The sequence below is a fragment of the Gymnodraco acuticeps genome, unplaced genomic scaffold (genome assembly GCF_902827175.1).
Source record: "Gymnodraco acuticeps unplaced genomic scaffold, fGymAcu1.1, whole genome shotgun sequence".
Classification (NCBI taxonomy): Eukaryota; Metazoa; Chordata; class Actinopteri; order Perciformes; family Bathydraconidae; genus Gymnodraco; species Gymnodraco acuticeps.
Window position 1 is genome coordinate 1 of NW_022990077.1, and position 25,000 is coordinate 25,000.

The following is a 25,000-nucleotide window of genomic DNA, read 5'->3' on the forward strand; positions in this document are numbered from 1 at the left end:
GCGTGTGTTGCCGTGCTCCGTGCAGTTAGACAGCGTCACAGCAGGGTGCCGGTTAGTTTCAGCGTTACCTTGAACTTGTGGTGCATCAGCGAGGCGATGATGATGGTGGCGACGCCGAGCGCGATGAAGCCGTACTGCATGAACTCCATCACCGCTGGGAGGACCACCAGGTTGGTGTGGAAGGTGGAGAGGATCGGGCCGTCGATATACCCACTCTGAGGAAACACATGATGTTGAGCCTCAGTGTTGGAGCTATATATATATCTCTTTAGGGGCGGTGGTGGCGAAGTCCATAGGGACTTGGCTTGGCAACTGGAAGGTCACCAGTTCAAGTCCCGGCAAGACCAAGTGCTACCGAGGTGTCCCTGAGCAAGGCACCGTTCCCTACACTGCTCCTAACACTAGGATGGGTCAAATGCGGAGAAACAATTTCCCCATGGGGATTAATAAAGTATATTCAAATCCAATCCTTTATATTATTTAATAGTTTAACATTTATGTTCTTGCTGTTTATAGTGTTTATTATTATCATTTATTTATATATATTCTTAGTTAAAAGTAGTTTCTATGCTTTTATTTTGAAGGCATGTTTTGGGCACTGGGTGATTACAGCTGGTGTAATTGCATATATTGGAGACAGGTGGGAGCCAGAGCACTAAGCGAACGGTTTCTTACCAGGGTGTTTCAAGCTACACAAGGGAAGGCCATAGGAAAGGCTTAAGGAAAGGCTTAAGGAAAGGCTTAAGGAAAGCCATAGGAAAGGCTTAAGGAAAGGCTTAAGGAAAGAGATATAGGAAAGAGATATAGGAAACCTGTTCATTGTACTTTGTTATAGGAATAAAATGCACAACGGAGAATCTTGTCTGGACCTGGATCATTGCCCTGCGTAAGACCCGCTAACGAGTGCCTCAGCGGCTGTTAAGTTAACTATCTGTTTTAGTTCGATATGATTGTGGCCGCGACACTCAGGGTCATACTAAGGCAACATAGGTTTATTCAACATTTTATTTTCAGATAATGCTTATCGCTTGATTTTTGACATTTGATATAAAAACCTTTGTTACCGTGTACTTATAAGAAATGTTTGCAGCATAAAAAACAAGGCAGTGTTCAAAAGAGAAACTAAGACACAAGAAATAAACAATCCAAAATGTTTCTGAAATAGAAAAAGCATTAACAAATATATTCTCATGAGGAAACACACATTTCCAGTAACAAATATAATGCAGGATATATTATATGTATATTAATTGTGCAAGAAATTGATTATTCAATATTACATTTAATATAATAACTGCTACCATCAAATGCTTTTATACAACATTTTCTGAACAGAAATGATACACAAACAACGACAACAACGACGATAACACACTGGTCAAATATGGGATGGAAAAAGTGGATATTTCTTGTTTAAAGGGTAACAAATCTATATATAAATACACTTAATAGCTTTAATAATGTTAAACTGACCTCCTCAAACCAGATCATGGGCATCACCACGTCAGCGATCTTGCCAGTTTCTCTGAAAAACAACAACAACAACATCCCAGGGTTCACCGAGGGTAATGCAAACAGGAAGTGGAAGATTGTCTTATTAAACAATGCATGAATGAAAAACACAATGCACGACACACATTAACGGCGTTATGGCGGATCGGGGAATATTCCCTTACGTGATTCCTGACACTGTCTTCATGAAGAGGTTGAGCTGCAGGCGGATGGAGACGTTCAGAGGAACGCCCGTCATCTGAGGAGAGACGCAGGGAAACGCTCAAACGGGGAATAAAACAGACTTTAATGTGCAAAACAGAAAACTGAGTGGGAAGTATTTGAATCTCCACCATAAAGGAACATTAAACTGTTCCCATGTTACCACACAGTGCAGTGAGGAAGGACATCCTCATGTGACAAGGACGTTTTATTTTTATTTTATTTTCTTATTGGCTTGAACACAAATCCTTAAAGGTCCCATGTCATGCTTTCTGGTTATCACCCGTCCCCTTGTTGTTATGAAGCTTCTGCATGTGAACGGTCTGCAGAGGCTCAAACCCTCAAAGTGCACCCTACACACACACACACACACACACACACACACACCTATACTTGTGGGGACCTAAATCTGTTTACATATCACGTGTGGGGACTCGCCTCCCTTATGGGGACAAATTGGAGGTCCCCATGAGGGGAGTCATTAATTTTAGGGTGAAGACTTGGTTAGGTTTAGTGTTAGGGTTAGGCGTGTGTTGGTTATGGTTAAGGTTAGGATAAGTCTCCAGGAAATGCATGTAAGTCAATGTAATGTCCCCTGAAGTGGTGTATACATGGTGTGTGTGTGTGTGTGTGTGTGTGTGTGTGTGTGTGTGTGTGTGTGTGTGTGTGTGTGTGTGTGTGTGTGTGTGTGTGTGTGTGTGTGTGCTCAGGCTGGGTTTCGCTGTGTCTCGCAGACCCCACGCAGCAACCAGGAAACAACACCAGTAATGCCGCTCACACTGTCGAGCCTCAAAGGGCAGAGCAGCGAGCCCCTCAACGTCCCCCCCACACGGCCCCCAGACCCCACGCAGCATTCTCATCTGTTTGTCATCACTGGTGTCATTTCCTGGTTGCTAACAAACGCCATGGTAACACATAATCACTGATGTTCCGCTGTAACGGGGGTGGACCAATCAGAACAGAGTGGGCGAGCCGACCAATCAACCAAAAAATGTATTCAACATATATATTTTCTACTTTCTTGTTTATTCTAGTCTTTTCATTTGTATTGGACAATGCCATGTCTTTTATGCTGATGCAACACAAACATTTCCCAAATTGGGATCAATAAAGTCCTTCTTATCTTAATATAGTAAAATAGAATAAAACAAAGAAACGTGCCTTATTGTAAGCATTATATCTCAATTACTAAACTGTATATTTGGGAGATTATAGGATAAGTATTATATACCTTAAATCAAAAAGCAGAAAATAAAATATATTGAACAATTAAATGCAAAAAACCTTTTCATATAATCAATAATCCTTCACAGCTGGTGAGTGTAAAACTGATATGCAGAAATGAAACGTCCCGAGCTCCAGACAACATTTGTTTTTTACAGATAAAAGAGAGAAAGGATATCCTGTTTACGTGACAAAACACGAGCCTCCCAAACATTACCATCGTACAGCAGAGCGGGGAAATAACAGGTGTTTAAATACAACAGGTGGTAAATAGGATCAGACACAGAAAACGATATTCAAAGGAATGATTAAAATATGTAAAAAGGTCTCTTATGTGGAAGGTTTTGTGGCTCAGTCAGGAGGGGCTTGGACTGGGAGCCGGTTCAAGTCCCCGAACTAAATATGGAGTGTGGACTGCTACTTGGAGAGGTCCCAGTTCACCTCCTGCTCTGCCGTGGTGCCCTTGAGCAAGGCACCGGACACCCCCCCACTCCCATTGCTCCCCGGGCGCTGTGCAACAGCTGCCCACTGCTCTCTTTCAAGAAGAGATCGAAGGGCCATCGACTGATGACCGTACCCTGTGAGCTGTGAACCCTAACTTCATTTGATCGCATGTTGTTGATGATATTGGTGATGTTTTTAATGTTGTTAATGATGTCAGGACTTATGTCCTAAATGTTGCTGTATTATTGTTGTATTGTTTTAAGTGTCGGACCCCAGGAAGAGTAGCTTTTGTCGAGAGCAAAAGCTAATGGGGATCCTTAATAAACATAAACATAAACTAGACTCCTTAACTAAATTCGAATCACTAAGCCCGACGTTAGAGTTAAGACCTACTTTCTTACGCCCAGCTGGTGCACTCCTCTCCCGGTACTGGGATGGGTTAAAAGCAGAGAACACATGTCACTGTGTGCTCTGCATGTGAGACCATTAAAGAGGGGTTCATCCCTTCCATTCTTCTTCTTTGTTAACTTACTCAAGTGCTGATCTTTATTTGCATCATGATGAAATGGAACATTCTGCATACGGATCATCTTCTGGTCAAACGTGTATTTTATGACTTGTTTCTTCCGTCAGTGAAGATGTTTTACTGCTCTCTTCTTCTCACTGTAATTGAACTCCTGTGCGTCTTCAGAGTCCCTCAGGTCTTCATAAGACTTTAAGGCTTTCTGTGTTTCACACTTCATGTATTTCTCCTTCTGAAGGAGGTTCAGAGGGTCAAGTGATTTTACTCGTATCATACATTTGTGTCGGCTTCAAACCAGCGGGATTTCTGCAGAGTTACGAGAGGACACGAACACGAGGTCTCACGGGACAGATTGCGTTTTATGCTCCTGAAGAGTACAGTTGCAAACAGAGGTGGAAGAAGTACTCAGATCTTTTACTGAAGTACAAGTAGAAATAGTCCTAGTACTAGCCTCCTGGTACCGTTACAGAGGGTTTCATCTCAATTCTTATTATTTGTCCAGAAATAAAGGTTTAGTGGATTTATATATTCTCTTTTGTCAGAAATGATGCATTTTTAGAACTGATTTTAAATAATTGTGAGCCGAAAGAAACCAAATCTAGCGAAACAATTCCTCCTTTTATATATCCTATGTCAAGTAATTTCAATATTGAAACTGAACGATCATTTGTCATTAAAGTCAAGTTTAAAGACGTAAACAACCATGATAAACATATACATTTAAAGAATATAAGAAAGTGTTTCATAACTACAGAAATATATGTTTATTAGTTTGCATTTTTGTTGAGAAAGCCACTTCATATCTTTAATAATATCAAGAATAAGAGGCTCACATTAAGATTATAAGAAGTACTTTCTCCTAAACACAGAGAGGGCAAAAGTACACACATCCTTTCCTCAAGTAGAAGTACAGATACTCGTGTTTAAAGATACTCTGGTGAAAGTAGAAGTACTGACTAAACGTCTTTCCTCAAGTCAAAGTAAAGAGGCTTTGAAATGTACTTCAGTAAAAAGAACCCATAACTAGCAGCTGTTTTAAAGAGTACCTGACCTCCCTTTATATTAATAGAACAATAAACATATTCTATTTCAAATTGTAATACTGTCATCGTCATATATGCACAGATCGTGTTTTCGGCATGATATTAGGTTGAAATAGGCGCGCAATGACTCTTAAAAATAATGATAACGCCACCAAATGCAGATTAAAACTAAAGCCTGTTTTAAGTGAGAAGTAGAAAGTTTCAGTATTTGTGAGTAAAGTACTGAAACCAGAAACATCCACTTAAAGGTGGGGTAAGTTTGAGAAACCGGCTCGAGATACACTTTTTGTTATATTCCATGGAATGCTCTTAACATCCCGCAATGAATATCTGAAGTGCTTTGACAATAAATCCATAAATAAATCTCATCAGTGGAAGCCGTAATACTGTAAAAAGCTCGACCAATCATCTGAGCCGGCTAAAGTAACTGGATGGCCTACCTGCCTGTCAGCCTTCCATCGGGGCACAAACTCACCTCGTGCCCTCATTGGTCATGTGCGCGTTCGTGTGTGTTGGAGGAGGGGCTCTGTGAGGAAGTGGCAGATTTGTTCCGGCTGTGTATTTTCAAATTCTAGCTGGTTTCTCCAAAATTACCTACCCCACCTTTAAGTACACTAACAAAGTATTTGTACTACAATACTTCCCACGTCAGGCAAAAACCATTAACACAAAAAATGGCTTTGATGTCTTAAGTTGGCAGCGTTACCTCAGCAGTTAATTTGAGATTGCCGTCACACACCGTGTGTTTTTTAGAGGAAGTATTCACTTAATCCTCGTTAAAGCAAGCAAGTTTTCTGGGTTCACTTCGTTGAACACTTTCTCAGAAGATTTTAAAAGCTCCCCCGTGATTTAGTTCAAAAGAAGCGTCTCACGACAGACCTTCACTGCTTCCTGTTTGTATTGTGAGTCTGTAATGTTTTCCTGCCACACGCAATGTCCTCACAATACCTAAAGCTTGGCATCTAGCAGAACAAAAACCCAACAAACAACACGACTTGGATTGCACTGATTGTTTTTGGTCAAACATTGACGTCAACTACTTCATCTTCTTCTCCAAAAACAAACATGGATGCCAATTATTACAGGTTCTTCTTGGAAAACAAACATTGGCGGCAACTGTTGCACGTTCTTGTACCAAATAAAAAATGAATGCCCACTGTATTATGTTAATTTCCCAAAACACACATAGACGCCAATTATTATATATATCATACCAAAACAAACGAGGACGCCAACAGTCACACGTTCTTGTACCAAATAAAAAATGAACACCAACTGTAATATGGTTTGTTTCCAAAAACAAACATGGACGCCAACCGTTACATATATTATACCCAAATAAACGTAGATGCCAACTGAAAACATGTTCTTTCCTAAAACCAAATATGCATGCCAAGTGTTATAATTGTACGAAAACAAACATGGAGGCCAACTATTAAATGTTCTTGGACCAAAATAAACATGGACGCCAACAAGTGCATGTTAATCCCAAGCCCCCAGGAAGTGCGCCGGACTCTGTGCCCAACATTCGTAGTGTCCAAACGGCGGTACTGCAACTTCCGTATCAGACGTCACCCGGCCCAAAACTACTTTCTCCCATTGACTAACATCGGGAAAGAGACGTCTGTAAATCAGCGGATACTTTTTTTAAACTAAATAAACTACCCAGTATGAACCCAGGGTATATGCAGGAATCCTGAAGTCAAATGTAAGACCTTTTAAGACCTTTTTTAAGACCCTCCCCATACATTTTAAGACCTCATCGCCACTTTGAGTTTTAACCGGTTACATTGGCGACACACTTCACCTCACATTGACTATATACAGCATTGATTGTAAGATAGCACAACTTAACAGCTTGTGATAACTCCTTATCATAATTCAGATGGAACAAAGCACAAGAGAATGAATTGTGTGACTAACCCAATACAAGGTTTATTAGAAAAATAAACCATTAGAAAGTAGTATTTGATTTAGGCATTGTTCCCAAGAGACACAGACTTGCATTTCCCCATAACGATGTTGCTTAGCAACCGGCGTAAACGGAGCTTCGCGCTATCAAGCAGTGAGCGTGCGATGTCCTGTTCAGATGACGTCAAACCCAACGGGATGCCATCAATAAACTACACAGAATCACACTACACACCTACGCAATGATTACATTCAGGCAGACTGTAGAACACAACTTCTCTGGACCATTTATATACTTATTGAAAACAAGCTACAAAATGTAACACCTTGGAAAATGCCCTTTAATACTTTTTAATAGCCTTCATTTTCGCTAAATTGATTGATCAACTTTGAATACTTTTTAAGACCCCGCGGACCCCCTGGAACTATTTTATAGCCCTTATTAGAATAATTAAGTCCTTAAAGTTGTAAAATGCACTAAAAGCCGAATCAAGATTTATTTTCTCTCCATTCATTCTAGTGAGCCGAGAGTGGGAGCTCGGGGGGCGGGGCTTAAGGGGCAACTCAACTGCGCATGCTCTATGAGCGCACATACGGGTTCTTCTGCTCTGAGAGCAAGGCATGCTGGGTAATCTGTGACGTTTCGCTCTCTCAAAAGTTGGGCCATTTTGTCCTCATGCACCAATGAGCAGCTCTCATAGGAAAGAACGAGATCCCGCCTCCCACGCTGTATCCAGTTCTTATTCTACCTCCATGGTTAATCATCTTATAATATTTATGATTGAGTGTTATAGATCAGGGGTTCCCAACCTTTATTGTGCCAAGGACCGGCAGATACATTAAAAAAAATTCGCGGACCGGTTGTCAATTTTAACTGATTTGAATATTTACTCACCAGCAGGTGGCAACAGAGGCTAATTGTATTTAACAGCCTGAAGAAATACCAATATGCATCCAAAACATATTAACAACGTTTAAAACCAGGATACAATTCAAACCAATAAGGACCACTGTACACATATTGATTAACTGAAATGTCAGTGAGACCCCTGTTTGCCAGCAATAATAACGTCATATCGGGGCGTTCGTTCTGGTGCACTCCGACAGCATTTAGCACATCGAGATTAAGATTAAACTTCTTTTGGGAACACCCACATACCTATGGAGTTGGCCAGATGCGTGTAAATTACTGTTCATGGTAATTTGAAAACAAATGCCGTTGTTGGACACACACACACACACCGAACATACACACACACAGCGGAGCTGAGCAGAGCACATACACACACACACATCATGCACCTTTGTGACCGGACATTTCCTTCATACAACGAGTAATAGGGGGAATAATCCGGCCGTTCGATGTGTGTGTGTGTGTGCGTGTGTGTGTGTGTGTGTGTGTGTGTGTGTGTGTGTGTGTGTGTGTGTGTGTGTGTGTGTGTGTGTGTGTGTGTGTGTGTGTGTGTGTGTGTGTGTTAGATGTGTGTGTGGTTGAAACATAGCAGCCTGCAGTGGGGAACACAGTGAAGGCGGTGTGTACGCGCTGGTGTAACACATCCTCACTCCCAGGTCGGCCTATGTTGACGTTATGTCAAGTCCCCTGTCGGCTTTTTCCAACGCAAGGGGGGGGGGGCCTTAGCGTCCATTTTCAACGCAAGGGGGGGGGGGCCCTTAGCGTCCATTTTCAGCTTTCCGGGATGTCCATATGCTTCTATGGACGCTCATGGAAGCACGGCGTTCGTTTGTGTCGACTGCCCTTAAAGGCAATGTGAGCGTCCATTCTCATTGGATAACGGAGAATTGTACACCCGGAAGTAAGTATTCCCCTTACTGTCGATTGAGTTTACAGTGATATCTGCACTACTCATCGACTAAAAAACACCAGATTATCCTTGTTAATTACACAACATTGATTGGTTTAAATTGTGTGCAATGCTTTTGTATTTTTCCCTTTCGATTCGGAGAAACAAATATTTTTTCTGAGTAAAGGATGGCAGAAGACACTACACTACCCAGAATCCCCAGCTATCGTTTGGACTACACCATGTGCTCTGTTTGACAAACCCCGTGATAGTCCTCAAGCTCTGTGATTGGAGAGTGTGCTCCGAGGGTTACGCCGAGCCTCGAACAGCACTCAGACTGTCCAAAACTGGATTTGAACGGGTCCACCGCGTCCCCCCCTCCCCCCCTCCCCCACCCCGTCCCCAGAACTACACATGCTGGCTATTCTGTTTCGCAACATGTTCTCTATCTATGGCACGTCTCTACTGGGAGTAGTAGTTTTAAAAGACGTTTTCGTATTTCCCATAATAAGAAGTTGCCAGTATTAAACTGTGTACATCCCTGGAGGTTTAGGGGATAGGAAACACTCACATTTAAAACATATAATTAATAAATGGGTGAAAATTGCTTGTGCCCATAATGGGCAGCATTATATACTGTATATATACACACATGCCAGCTAAGGTCAGAAGAGCTTTATTTAACAGCTGGTCTTATGTTTGTGACCCCTGTTGTTAATTGATAACATTACATTACATTAATTGATAAGCCTGAAACATGCACTTGTTAAGGTTCAGAGGCACATTTTGCAAATATGGCAGTATAGCCATCGATCAGCTTAAGATAAGATATACTTTATTGATCTCAAGTTGGAACATTTGCGTTACATCAGCATGTGTAACAGTTAAATATGCAGTGGTGTTTATTTGTAAATCATTTAGTATAATCACACAAATTCTGTGTTTTATATTCAACAATTCTGTGTTCTTTATTTATTGATTGTTCAATACCTGACAAGGTCGGAGATGAAATATCTACAAACATCTTATAAGAGTATAATACATTATGTATAATATCAGTTAAAATAAGTGCTTCAACATAGTTAACATTGCTGGAGGTACGCACAAATATTGATAGATGTCTTGTAATGCACTATTGAGGAACCTGCGACCCAAGTTTTTCATTCAATGCATAACTACACCATAGTTGTGTAGGCCTATATGATATGTCAATAAACCTTAGAAAATCATGAAATCTTGAAAGGGATGTGCAAAATAGTCATTATATACAGTCTTTAATGAACTATTAGTAGAGAATAACGAGTAATTAATATACTTTATATGGATCCTATTAATATCTAATGATAAAAATAATGATATTCAATAACATGCTTTAACCACTAGGTGTCCCTTTATATCAGCTGTGCACCTTTATGGTGTAAATACAGCCTATCTACCAATTGGATCAAATATAAAAGTCAGCCGAATTAGTGTTGATACTGCAAGGAGACGTATTGTGTGAAAAGAAATGTAAGATGTTGTTTAATGGCTGATATATTTATGATCCACGTCACGTTTTCAGTTCCTCCTGTTTGTCTAGAAGTCTTCTCATCAGGGCTCTATAAATACAGAACTACGGCAGATATGTAATATTTAATGCAGCCGAACCGTGTATTACAATGCTGTTATGTGATGACTTCCAAAGAGAAAAGCAAGCACACTCGGAATAAAGTATTATTGTATTTTTTTTAAATGTTTTCGGTCTGTTTCCGGTATTTGTTAATGACGATGTGCTGTGAGATGTGAGACTGGAATTGCACAGGGGAAAATAACGTAGGCTATCTTTAGATGCGGATTTTGTTAAACTAATATGTTTGCGCTGTGGACCAACACTATACATTGACAGGGGAAGGGGGTAGCAATAAAGATAACACCATTAAACAGTTACACAACATAACAGAAATAATATCGATAGCAGCGTCCCTAGCAACCACCTTGGTAACAATGAAAACGTTATGGACGCAATTTCCTGAAGTAATCTTCGTAATAACTAGCAAACTAAAGATCATGTACATCCACTGCACACATAATCTGAAACAACAACTCATATTTCTCGCATCAAATGACATCAAAACGCATTTTAATGGCCAAACTAACTTTAAAATAGGCATTTTCCATCGAGAATAAAACGAAGTTCGGCCATGTTTTTTTTTTCTTCAGGGAGAAATTTGAAGATCACGTGACGTCAAACAGAGCACATGGTGTAGTCCAAACGATAGCTGGGGATTCTGGGTAGTGTAGTGTCTTCTGCCATCCTTTACTCCGAAAACACATTTGTTTCTCCGAATCGAAGGGGAAAAATACAAAAGCATTTCACACAATTTAAACCAATCAATGTTGTGTAATTAACAAGGATAATCTGGTGTTTTTTAGTCGATGAGTAGTGCAGATATCACTGTACAATCAATCCACAGTAAGGGGAATACTTACTTCCGGGTGTACAATTCTCCGTTATCCAATGAGAATGGACGCTCACATTGCCTTTAAGGGCAGCCGACACAAACGAATGCCGTGCTTCCATGAGCGTCCATAGAAGCATATGGACATCCCGGAAAGCTGAAAATGGACGCTAAGGGCCCCCCCCCCCTTGCGTTGAAAATGGACGCTAAGGCCCCCCCCCTTGCGTTGGAAAAAGCCGACAGGGGACTTGACATAACGTCAACATAGGCCGACCTGGGAGTGAGGATGTGTTGGCTGGTGCTGCACTACTCAGAGGCTGCCTCCTGATGCTGCAGCCATTTCATGAAGTGAAGGAGGCTTTACAAATAAAAAAATAGCTCTGCACCCCTGGCCGCAATGTCCTTAAAATGAAGTCCGAGTTCGAAATATATCTTAAATAATGTCTGCACTGCCATTCCCCCACACACAGAACAGTCTACGATTAAACGGTTGTCTCCTGCGCTCCTCTTCCTACTTGGCGCACCACCTGTAACTTTCTCTGCGCACGAGAGGCTGAGACTTTATGCTAACCAATTTTGATTTATGTTGTATGTTTTGGATGAAATAATATGACTGGTATAAAATAAAATAAAAAGATTTTTTTTTGATAAAATATTTGTATATATTTATAATTCTGCAAATATTACGATAAACTCACAGCTATTTCGCGGCCCGGCAGTAACACCTCCGCGGCCCGGTACCGGTCGCGGACCGGGGGTTGGGGACCCATGTTATATATGATGTAAACAGCTGGCCTAGTAATACATTGAATTGAAAGCTTATCATTTATCCAGGGGAATTAGGACATGTGTGCAAAGAAGAGCCATTAAAAATATCTGCTGCAGATCCTGTTTTTACTACGAGTTGCTAAGTCATTATTTGAGAAATGCTTATTTGAGATAAACAAATAATAAAGTCACATTTCTGTTTACATACTAGGTCAATAAACTGGATTCTGATTATTATATATATTTTCTCTTATTGTAAACTACAGTTTGCTGTTGTATTTTGTATATTTTAAGTGCTAATGTGACCAGTTAAGGTGTCTTTAAGTACCTTAAAAAGCCCTCTATAAATCAAATGTATTATTGTTATTACAGATCTGCGATATCATTTATTTCATTTAGTTATAAGCAGTGTTTCCTCCAATAATGCTGTTTTTCCATTGAGATAAACCACAAGTGATTCCTCTTAATAGTTAACTTCATTGTTATCTCGATGACCTGGAATCTTTCCTCTGTTATACAACGTTAAATCTGCTCAGCAATTATGGCCAAACAGCCCAATTACCAATTAGCTTATCACACGGTGGTCAGGTTAATTGAAACAACATCATTGTACTTTTACTGTTATTGCACGGCTGTAAAACTGAAGCTCTGCCTCAGGGACAGTTCGCTATCATCAGCTGGAGGTCAACGCCAACAGATGAGGATAAGAGATGATAATGACAATCAGGACGATAACAAAAGAGGGCATGATGACTTTTTGAACGTATAATCTGTCTGTGACACGGGGACTTCCTTCAAGCTGATTCTCACTGCACTTTCCACCGGGGTGACATGAAGCTCAGCGCAAGACCTTTCAGGAAGACTGGTATACATTCACTCCGCAGCTGCTTATAGTCAGCTCATCACGGGCGTCTCTTTAACCTATTACATTTCACCTCATTCTCCAGCAGCCAATCAGCGAGCTGCAGCCAAACTTTGAAATGGTTCTCCTCTCTCCTGCAGTCAGCTGTGATTTAAGGTGTTCATGCTGCCGCCCGCCTCCTCCCCGCCCGCCTCCTCCCCATCCACCTCCTCTCATCATATCCACCTCCTCCCCATCCCATCCGCCTCCTCCCCATCCACCTCCTCTCATCATATCCACCTCCTCCCCATCCACCTCCTCTCATCATATCCACCTCCTCCCCATCCACCTCCTCTCATCATATCCACCTCCTCCCCATCCACCTCCTCCTCCCCCATCCACCTCCTCTCATCATATCCGCCTCCTCCCCATCCACCTCCTCCCCATCCACCTCCTCTCATCATATCCACCTCCTCCCCATCCACCTCCTCCTCATCATATCCACCTCCTCCCCATCCACCTCCTCTCATCATATCCACCTCCTCCCCATCCACCTCCTCCCCATCCACCTCCTCTCATCATATCCGCCTCCTCCCCATCCACCTCCTCCCCCATCCCATCCTCTCCATCCGCCTCCTCCCCATCCACCTCCTCTCATCATATCCACCTCCTCCCCATCCCATCCGCCTCCTCCCCATCCACCTCCTCTCCATCCGCCTCCTCTCATCATATCCAGATCTTCATCATCATCATCATCATCACCAGTGTCTAGACCCCGGGGGGTTCCCTACGCTCACGGCTGCGTTTCCCCCTTTAGATATAGCATTTCAGGATCGGGGTCTAATCGCCAAAGACTTAACATTTATCATATGGCATGTGTCGATACATGTTCTTTAAACAAAATGAAGTCTCTCCTGGTTGAACTAAGGTAAACAAACTCAGGGCTGTGGAAAAAAAAGGGTATTTGTAAGAGACCATCTAAAAAACTATAATAAAATATATATTCACATTGTTATTTGGTGTCAAATCTATTCATGAAATCGGCCACTTTCTGAAGAAAAATGATAATAATTATTAACTTTTTTATTTATTTTGTGATAACTTGATAATTTCTTATTTTATCTAGCATTTAATCTTTTCTATTATTATTTTATTATATTACTTGAAAATCTTGTTTTATTTAGCATTTGTATTTTGTATTATTATTTTATTATATAATGTTGGTATTTTGTCTTAAAATGTTTTAAAATCTCATTCCAGTATTTGAATACTTGCAGAAAGCCTGAGGTTCAAGCAGAGACTCTGAGCCACGATGCAGAGATAAGGATGCGGAGATAACGATGCAGAGATAACGATGCGGAGATAACGATGCAGAGATAACGAGGCTTTGATACGTAATCAATCCACCTTTAAGATGACAACACACGACCTCAAGGACACAACACTAAAACCACCTGATGTCCCAATCACTCTATAAACACCTGTATTACAAAGATTAAAAGTGAGTGTGTGTGTGTGTGTGTGGTGTGTGTGTGTGTGTGTGTGTGTGTGTGTGTGTGTGTGTGTGTGTGTGTGTGTGTGTGTGTGTGTGTGTGTGTGTGTGTGTGTGTGTGTGTGTGTGTGTGTGTGTGTGTGTGTGTGCTCACTGGATGGATGTCTATGAAGAGGCCGTGCTCTTCCTCCGTTGGATTGAGTCCCTGCACGTAGTCCAGCAGCACGGGATCAGCGTTGTAGAAGTGAGGGTGAGAGATGAACACTGGAGAGTCTGGGAAATAAAAAGTAAATTATAAAATGATACACCTTAACGATAAAACCATCTCCGCAGAGACCATGTTTAAAGAGTTCTCTCCTGCTGATGTTCAGCTGTATATCAGTATGTAGTGTCTCTACTTTAAAGAGTCCTCTCCTGCTGATGTTCAGGTGTGTATCAGTATAGTGTCTCTACTTTAAAGAGTCCTCTCCTGCTGATGTTCAGGTGTATATCAGTATGTAGTGTCTCTACTTTAAAGAGTCCTCTCCTGCTGATGTTCAGGTGTATATCAGTATGTAGTGTCTGTACTTTAAAGAGTCCTCTCCTGCTGATGTTCAGGTGTATATCAGTATGTAGTGTCTCTACTTTAAAGAGTCCTCTCCTGCTGATGTTCAGGTGTATATCAGTATGTAGTGTCTCTACTTTAAAGAGTCCTCTCCTGCTGATGTTCAGGTGTATATCAGTATGTAGTGTCTCTACTTTAAAGAGTCCTCTCCTGCTGATGTTCAGGTGTATATCAGTATTTAGTGTCTCTACTTTAAAGAGTCCTCTCCTGCTGATGTTCAGGTGTATATCAGTATGTAGTGTCTCTACTTTAAAGAGTCCTCTCCTGCTGATGTTCAGGTGTATATCAGTATGTAGTGTCTCTACTTTAAAGAGTCCTCTCCTGCTGATGTTCAGGTGTATATCAGTATGTAGTGTCTCTACTTTAAAGAGTCCTCTCCTGCTGATGTTCAGGTGTATATCAGTGTGTAGTGTCTCTACTTTAAAGAGTCCTCTCCTGCTGATGTTCAGGTGTATATCAGTGTGTATTGTCTCTACTTTAAAGAGTCCTCTCCTGCTGATGTTCAGGTGTATATCAGTGTGTAGTGTCTCTACTTTAAAGAGTGCTCTCCTGCTGATGTTCAGGTGTATATCAGTGTGTAGTGTCTCTACTTTAAAGAGTGCTCTCCTGCTGATGTTCAGGTGTATATCAGTATGTATTGTCTCTACTTTAAAGAGTCCTCTCCTGCTGATGTTCAGGTGTATATCAGTATGTAGTGTCTCTACTTTAAAGAGTCCTCTCCTGCTGATGTGCAGGTGTATATCAGTATGTAGTGTCTCTACTTTAAAGAGTCCTCTCCTGCTGATGTTCAGGTGTATATCAGTATGTAGTGTCTCTACTTTAAAGAGTCCTCTCCTGCTGATGTTCAGGTGTATATCAGTATGTATTGTCTCTACTTTAAAGAGTGCTCTCCTGCTGATGTTCAGGTGTATATCAGTGTGTAGTGTCTCTACTTTAAAGAGTCCTCTCCTGCTGATGTTCAGGTGTATATCAGTATGTAGTGTCTCTACTTTAAAGAGTCCTCTCCTGCTGATGTTCAGGTGTATATCAGTGTGTATTGTCTCTACTTTAAAGAGTCCTCTCCTGCTGATGTTCAGGTGTATATCAGTGTGTAGTGTCTCTACTTTAAAGAGTCCTCTCCTGCTGATGTTCAGGTGTATATCTGTATGTAGTGTCTCTACTTTAAAGAGTCCTCTCCTGCTGATGTTCAGGTGTATATCAGTATGTAGTGTCTCTACTTTAAAGAGTCCTCTCCTGCTGATGTTCAGGTGTATATCTGTATGTAGTGTCTCTACTTTAAAGAGTCCTCTCCTGCTGATGTTCAGGTGTATATCTGTATGTAGTGTCTCTACTTTAAAGAGTCCTCTCCTGCTGATGTTCAGGTGTATATCAGTATGTAGTGTGTCTACTTTAAAGAGTCCTCTCCTGCTGATGTTCAGCTGTATATCAGTATGTAGTGTCTCTACTTTAAAGAGTCCTCTCCTGCTGATGTTCAGGTGTATATCTGTATGTAGTGTCTCTACTTTAAAGAGTCCTCTCCTGCTGATGTTCAGGTGTATATCTGTATGTAGTGTCTCTACTTTAAAGAGTGCTCTCCTGCTGATGTTCAGGTGTATATCAGTATGTATTGTCTCTACTTTAAAGAGTCCTCTCCTGCTGATGTTCAGGTGTATATCAGTGTGTAGTGTCTCTACTTTAAAGAGTCCTCTCCTGCTGATGTTCAGGTGTATATCTGTATGTAGTGTCTCTACTTTAAAGAGTCCTCTCCTGCTGATGATCAGGTGTATATCAGTATGTAGTGTCTCTACTTTAAAGAGTCCTCTTCTGCTGATGTTCAGGTGTATATCAGTATGTAGTGTCTCTACTTTAAAGAGTCCTCTCCTGCTGATGTTCAGGTGTATATCAGTGTGTAGTGTCTCTACTTTAAAGAGTCCTCTCCTGCTGATGTTCAGGTGTATATCTGTATGTAGTGTCTCTACTTTAAAGAGTCCTCTCCTGCTGATGATCAGGTGTATATCAGTATGTAGTGTCTCTACTTTAAAGAGTCCTCTTCTGCTGATGTTCAGGTGTATATCAGTATGTAGTGTCTCTACTTTAAAGAGTCCTCACTGTGTCTGCAGCTGCTGACGTTCAGTAGTCCTGATTGTCTGCAGGGACAGAATCCTGCGTTAGGAGCGTAATCCGTCCCGTTAGCAAACAGTGTTTTGGGAGCAACGTATCGAAAGAGAGGGATTCCCTGCATCTTCCCGTCACGCTGGTACACAAGCTCCATGGATCTGAAGGGATGAAGAGGGGAGAAAGGATTTTAAAAAAGAAAGGAGGAAAAGACGGTAATAATACTTTTATCCGAATAAATATATATATTAAAAAAACAATTTAGATTCGAGAAAATGTAATTGAAAAAAATTGATCAAAATGTTGTTGATGAAATAAAAACTAAAAAAATACTTTTCATAATCATTATTTATTTATATATTTAAAATATACATATTTATATAATTGTATTTATATTGTGTGTTTTGGGAAAACCAACATATTACAGTTGGCGTCCATGTTTGTTTTGGTCCAAGAACGTGTGACAGTTGGCGTCCATGTTTGTTTCTGGAGAGGAACACGTTGCAGTTGGCATCCATGTTTGTTTCTGGAGAGGAACGCGTTGCAGTTGGCGTCCATGTTTGTTTCTGGAGAGAACGTGTGACAGTTGGCGTCCATGTTTGTTTTGGTCCAAGAACGTGTGACAGTTGGCGTCCATGTTTGTTTCTGGAGAGGAACGCGTTGCAGTTGGCGTCCATGTTTGTTTTGGTCCAAGAACGTGTGACAGTTGGCGTCCATGTTTGTTTCTGGAGAGGAACACGTTGCAGTTGGCGTCCATGTTTGTTTCTGGAGAGGAACGCGTTGCAGTTGGCGTCCATGTTTGTTTTGGTCCAAGAACGTGTGACAGTTGGCGTCCATGTTTGTTTTGGTCCAAGAACGTGTGACAGTTGCCGTCCATGTTTGTTTCTGGAGAGGAACACGTTGCAGTTGGCGTCCATGTTTGTTTCTGGAGAGGAACACGTTGCAGTTGGCGTCCATGTTTGTTTCTGGAGAGGAACGCGTTGCAGTTGGCGTCCATGTTTGTTTGTTTTGGTACAATATACGTAATAATTGGCATCCATGTTTATTTTTGGAAGTCAACATACTACAGAACGAAGGAGTAACTTTTTTATATTTGTTCCCAGATTGTGCCGCTCTTATGTCAATACTCTATTAAAAGAACAAGTACCTGAAAGTTATACTTAAGAGCAGTACTTGATTAGATGTAGTTTGTGTTTACCTGCATGCGTCGGGGCTGTAGAAAGGTAAGGTGCTCTCTCTGGTCATGAATGGAGCCCACATCTGTCCAGCCGTTCCATTGATCATGTTACACTGAGGAGTCTTCCAGTAGTTCAGCTAGTAAACAAACAAAAAATGCAATATTTAGAAAGGAAGTTCCCATGAGTAAAAAGTGTTATTTATCCGCTCCGTGATTCGAATCCACTCCTAATTTTAGGTGCTTTTTCCTCAGAATATGCTTCAACGTTTCATGAAATTTCGACCCCTAGTTTTTCTGTAATCAGAATAAAAATGTAATAATTAAAAAGTGAATAATAGTGATTTTAAAGGTCACCTATCATGATATTTTTAGGCATAGGTCTCAGATATTTAAAAATATATAAAAAACATGTCTTTGAAGTGTTTTGCTCCAAACACCAAACAGATCATTCTAGCCATGCCTCAAATCTCTCTATTTCACTTCCTGTTTCCAAAGTGCTGATTTGGGTATAAAGCTTTAAAGAGGAGGGGTCTGAGCTCATGCGGGACCCGGCAGCTACTGTCTAAACTAAATGCTGCCGTGATGAAAGCACCATATCATGGATTATCAAGGATTCTCTCTGAAACAGTTTGGAGCTCAAAGGCTTTCTCTCTTGCCGGTTATACCACAAGGTGAGTTCCTTTTTACTTCCTGCTTCTTCACACACATGCTCTCCAGTACAGGTTAGCTCTGAGTGTTAGCGATGCTAATGTAAACACCGACCATATTACGTCCAAAACAGTCGGGCATTGTTTCTGATAGCAACGTTTCTGATTGGGCCACATTTCAGATATTACGTCATATCGGACGCAAATCTGGATCAGCTCCGTTGCTCCCCGTTTTTAGAGATTTGGGTACGGAGGAAAAGAGAGAGGGTTTTATTTCCTGACGCTGCGTGAGTTCCCCGACACACCGGGGACACAAGTTGATGTAGAGAAGACATCACAAAGTGCATTTTGCATGATAGGAGACCTTTGAAGACTCACCTCCGTCAGTCCGTTCCAGGAGTCGACTTGGTGGATCTTCTTGATGTCGTCTTTTCCGGTGAAGATGGTGAACAGGCCGGTGTTGGAGTTGTTGAACTAAAAATAGAAATAATATATAATATTATTATATAATAATAATACATTCTAGTAATATTTATTTTTTACGCATTTATTTTTCATACAATATAATTACAATTATAAATTATATATATATTTGATGTGAAGGAAAAATATATATAAATAATAATAACAAAAACAACAGCCTGATTAATGATTAACCATATGAAAAATATACATTTCAGTTTATATATTAAAAAATAATCATAATTTTAAGGGGATAATACAAATAATAAAGTATTTTTTTCTTTCATCAAAAAAATCTAAACCACATTTTTTTCAATCCAATTTTTTCCAACCAAATAGTTTAATGTCTCATTGTTGCTAAAAGCTTTAGCTTGCATGGTAATATACATGTTGTCCCTTTTCCTCAGTATGTATAAACCAAACCATGTTGCACATCTGGACACAGCTTTCTTCACGTGTTTCTTGTCCCCATGTGTGACATTGAAGCCTTTAAATCACTCACTTCAGCAAAGAGGCCGAACTTCCCCGTTGAGGGCAGCATGCCCGGCAGCCATTTATTCAGGAAGTCCACCAGGCCGCTGTCGTAGCCCCACATCAGCTCCCCCACCGTCTTCGTGAGGAAGGGCCCCTCTTTGAAGGTCTTAAAAGTGGCGCTGATCATCAACCGCACGGCGTAGGGAAGGTTCTCCATCATCCCTGCTGCTCCCTGAAAACAAGGAGCAGAAATCTCAACGTTTGTGATACTTACACGTTTAGTTCAGCACATATTAACACCACTTTATGATTTCTGAAGCAAAAAGCTAAAGGAACTACAGCACGGTCACATGACTTCACGTCACGACCGCTAAGCTAAAGGCGGCTAATGTTGGGCTATAAAGGAACTACAGCACGGTCACATGACTTCACGTCAACACCGCTAAGCTAACGGTGGCTATTGTTGGGCTATAAAGGAACTACAGCACGGTCACATGACTTCACGTCACCACCGCTAAGCTAAAGGTGGCTAATGTTGGGCTATAAAGGGACTACAGCACGGTCACATGACTTCACGTCACCACCGCTAAGCTAAAGAAGGCTAATGTTGGGCTATAAAGGAACTACAGCACGGTCACATGACTTCAGTTCACCACCGCTAAGCTAAGGGTGGCTAATGTTGGGCTATAAAGGAACTACAGCACGGTCACATGACTTCACGTCAACACCGCTAAGCTAAAGGAGGATAATATTGGGCTATAGAGGAACTATAGCACGGTCACATGACTTCACGTCACCACCGCTAAGCTAAAGGTGGCTATTGTTGGGCTATAAAGGAACTACAGCACGGTCACATGACTTCACGTCCCCACCGCTAAGCTAACGGTGGCTATTGTTGGGCTATAAAGGAACTACAGCACGGTCACATGACTTCACGTCAACACCGCTAAGCTAACGGTGGCTATTGTTGGGCTATAAAGGAACTACAGCACGGTCACATGACTTCACGTCACCACCGCTAAGCTAAAGGTGGCTAATGTTGGGCTATAAAGGGACTACAGCACGGTCACATGACTTCAGTTCACCACCGCTAAGCTAAGGGTGGCTAATGTTGGGCTATAAAGGAACTACAGCACGGTCACATGACTTCACGTCACCACCGCTAAGCTAAAGGAGGCTAATATTGGGCTATAGAGGAACTACAGCACGATCACATGACTTCACATCACCACCGCTAAGCTAAAGGTGGCTAATGTTGGGCGTGATGATGTTTAGGCGTCTCGCCACAGAACCACAGAACTTACTTCAGGCTAAAAACCAAAAACAGACCCTTTCAAATGTATCTGCACTATTATAATAAAAGCAAAAAAATGAAGGTAAATAAATAAATGTGACGGCAGTTAAATTTGAGACAGGAAAATGCCTGCTCTACCCAATTAAATATATGAATGCATAGTGCACATGATGTACTAAATGGAAGTTAATTAGTGAGGAATTAAAGTCTTACCAGCACCAACATGTTAGGGATCGTGACAACTTCGGACTCGTCCCCCGAGGACATCGTCGGCTCAAAGTAAAACGTTCTGTACTCTCGGTATGACACGGTACCGTTGTCGTGAAACGTGATGTTGTCTTTCTGGATCCGTTTCCTGAAAAAAGACAAGAAAATGTGAAGAAATAGTTTTTCTCCCGTCATTTCAACGTTTCAGATGCAAGAAGGTGTTTAGACAAATGTTGATACACTTCAGTAATTACCTTGCACCCATATAAATAGGCATATATACTATATCAATTTATTATAATAATGATAGATAGATAGCCCAAATAATGTTAACTAATATATTAGAATTTATATAAATAGTTATATTAAATGGGATATTATTTTAAATCAAAATTGTTTGTATCCAGTTTTTATTTTTGCTTATAGTTAATAAATGACATTTTATTGCAGATATGAAACATCTTAAATTGCCATGTTTACAGTAAATGTGCTAACTAGAAAAAGCTATCTTGCGTTTGCTATGTATCCTTGGTCTTGCCTAATATTCTCCTGAAAGGATGCTAGAAATTAAATCACAGGTATCCGGCACCTCTAAAGGAAACTAGAGAGTATTTAAAAAAGGTAGATAACATTGCTTTCTTTGACTTTTACCACCATTACTTTGTTGTTATAACATTATGGAAGCTTTATTGTTTGCACGCCCTTTAGTTCAAGGTACACTTTACACTAATACATAACAGCAGAGCATAAGAGGAAGACAGCAGATAAAGACTGACTCAGCCATCCCATAAACACTATGCATTGATTACATAAAGGCACACTATCTATTTGTCCACAAAGCTACCTGTTTTAATATCTGCACGGCTTTGCACTTTTCAAACCAATACTGCACATATTTGTTTGCATGTGTGACGACCCCTGCCTTACTCTCCCCTGTTGTGTGTGTGTGTGTGTCCCTTTAACGTTCTCCCTTCCTCCCTATCAGCGCTGATTGAGGGCACCTGGCCGCCGGTACCTGAGGAGTGAAAGGCCCGAGCCAGAGGCCGTTTCTCAATGTGGAGTACACCTGCTGCAGAGCCACTATTTCAAGTATACTACGTCCTCGAGTGGCGCTGAATGCTGGCCATTTAACATGCATTTAAACAGTCCTTCGGCGCCACTCGATGACGTAGAATACTTCAAATAGTGGCTCTGCAGCAGGTGTACTCGATATTGAGAAACGGCCAGAGTCTTGCTCGCTCTCTCGGTGGAAGGATCTGTGTTTGAGAGCAGCTGCCTGACCTATATGCTTTTGTTTCCCTTCCTCTGATGCCCCTTTCACACCAAGGCTTTTCCCGTTCTAGCTCCGTGTTAGAGCTTTTCTGGTTCGGAAGCGGTTCTTCGGTTCAGCTCCCGCTCTGTTCACACCGCTCAGAGCCCGACTGGTGCTGCGACATTGCGTCATCGTTTGCGTCATGACGTAACCGTTTGCGTGCCTGCTTCATAAAGCCAAACCGTGCGGAAACCCCTCACATCGACAACAATGGCAGATTGTGTTGAAGCGCTACTCGTTTTGATTTTGCTCTGTCGAAACGAAATGGAACAAATGGGACGACTTTACTACCAACTTTACCGTCGTTACATGCTACATTCAAAAGTTCTTTACAATCATCATCAACTTCAACAACGATTCCGTAGGAGAAAGAAGGTAAATATACGTCCTATTCGATGGCGTTAGAGCTAGCTGTTGTTAGCCTCTGCATGCGCCAAGCTCAAAATACCCAGCTTTAATTACTATGGTATAACATTAAAACTGATGCCCCTACCCCTGCCCCCGCCTCCGACGTAAGCGTGACGTATGCGGTGCTTGCTTTCTAGACCGACAACTTTTAGGTGCTTGAAACGAACTGGGTTCCGGAGCCTAGAGGCGGCTCCGCTGCGGTGTGAACAGGAAAAAACTGTGCTTTTCAAGCTCCAGCTCCGAACCGGCCCTGGAACCGCGTTGGTGTGAAAGGGGCATTAGTTTGGATTAGTGTTGTCACGATACCAATATTTTGGTTTCGATACCAAGTCAAGAATTGCGATTCCGATTATTTTTCAATACTTTTCTTAAAAAAAGGGAAACAGTCTTAAATGTAATTATTGTGCTTTATTTCACACCAGAACACAAACGTTTAAACAATGACAACAATAAATAAAATAAATGACAATAATTCGCATTAAATCAAAATAAGCATCATCTCAAACTACTTTTTTGTCAAAATAGATTTGTATATTAAACAGAAATGACATTCAACACAATGAGGTCTCCGACAAAAAATAGAACATAACCTCACTGTCAGAGATACTTCCAAATTTCGCTTCTGGCGGTTTTTTTTGTCAACAAGCCGAGGCGCAGCGGCTGTTGCAGCCATGCTTCTCGTTTTCTCACATGCTCTGGCAGCTAGCGCGTGCACGAGAGAGGGGAGGGACTTGAGCGTGCACGAGAGAGGGGAGGGACTTGAGCGTGCTTGAGAGGGGAGGGACTTGAGCGTGCTTGAGAGGGGAGGGACTTAGAGCGTGCTTGAGAGGGGAGGGACTTAGAGCATGCTTGAGAGGGGCGGGACTTAGAGCGTGCTTGAGAGGGGAGGGACTTAGAGCGTGCTTGAGAGGGGCGGGACTTAGAGTGTGCTTGAGAGGGGCGGGACTTAGAGCGTGCATGAGAGGGGAGGGACTTGAGCGTGCTTGAGAGGGGAGGGACTTAGAGCGTGCTTGAGAGGGGAGGGACTTGAGCGTGCTTGAGAGGGGAGGAACTTAGAGCGTGCTTGAGAGGGGAGGGACTTGAGCGTGCTTGAGAGGGGAGGGACTTAGAGCGTGCTTGAGAGGGGCGGGACTTGAGCGTGCTTGAGAGGGGAGGAACTTAGAGCGTGCTTGAGAGGGGAGGGACTTAGAGCGTGCTTGAGAGGGGCGGGACTTAGAGCGTGCTTGAGAGGGGCGGGACTTAGAGCGTGCATGAGAGGGGAGGGACTTGAGCGTGCTTGAGAGGGGAGGGACTTAGAGCGTGCTTGAGAGGGGAGGGACTTAGAGCGTGCTTGAGAGGGGAGGGACTGCAGGCACGGCTGCAGTGCAGGGAGTGGAAGCAGAGCGCTGAACACACACGGCTCTTATTAAAACAGCGCTTTCTCACCGGAGTACTTTTCGCCGTCATTCTTAAAGTACCGATACTAATGAAACGGAGGAATCGTAACGTTTTGAACGGCAGGGTATCGCGGTACCTTTCAAGTATCGGTGCACTAGTTTGGCATTCAACACCTTGCACCACGTTCACACACTACTGTGCTTACTGATTAACACATCCCATCATGGTAGTTATTTTGTTTACAATAAATATCTTCCTTATATCGGGTCCGTTCCACGTTTTTGTTATGGCCAAGAGCCAGGCCATGACACATGTCTGTCATATTATACTGTACGTAGTTATTTTTTATATATCTATTTCATGTAAATATTTCTTTATATTTTTACGTTTTAATACATTTTCTCGAATAGATTTTTATACTTTTTGGTCCTTTTTTTATACAATTGTTCTAATTTAACTGTTTATGTATGCCCCATGTACACCAAGGTAAATTCCTCCTATAATATATTATATATATTCATATTCTTGACAATAAACCCTGTTTCTGATATTGTAAAAAACATATATTTCACCAATTGTAGTTTAAGTATAAAAAATATTAAATAATTTTTCAGCGCTGAGAAAAATGATTCATAGTTTTACTTTTTAGGTTAATTCTTAATTTATTTTCTGACATTTAATTATACAAAACATTTGAGCTAATATATAATAATAAAATAAAAATATAGCCAATATTAGACGATTT

At 41.5% G+C, this 25,000-nt stretch overlaps 1 protein-coding gene across 2 annotated transcripts in view; it reads right to left on the minus strand.

The window, feature by feature from the left end:
* Nucleotides 1–68: 68 nt before the first annotated feature.
* Nucleotides 69–25,000, minus strand: part of scarb1 (scavenger receptor class B, member 1) — a gene marked incomplete at its 3' end in the record, with an annotated part of 35,962 nt that continues 11,030 nt past the window's right edge. For both annotated transcript variants that reach the window (XM_034216164.1, XM_034216165.1), the window contains 9 exon segments: nt 69–215; nt 1,474–1,525; nt 1,677–1,750; nt 14,354–14,472; nt 16,892–17,058; nt 18,096–18,211; nt 19,100–19,195; nt 19,686–19,889; nt 21,165–21,306. In XM_034216164.1, coding sequence (XP_034072055.1) covers nt 69–215; nt 1,474–1,525; nt 1,677–1,750; nt 14,354–14,472; nt 16,892–17,058; nt 18,096–18,211; nt 19,100–19,195; nt 19,686–19,889; nt 21,165–21,306 — 1,117 coding nt within the window.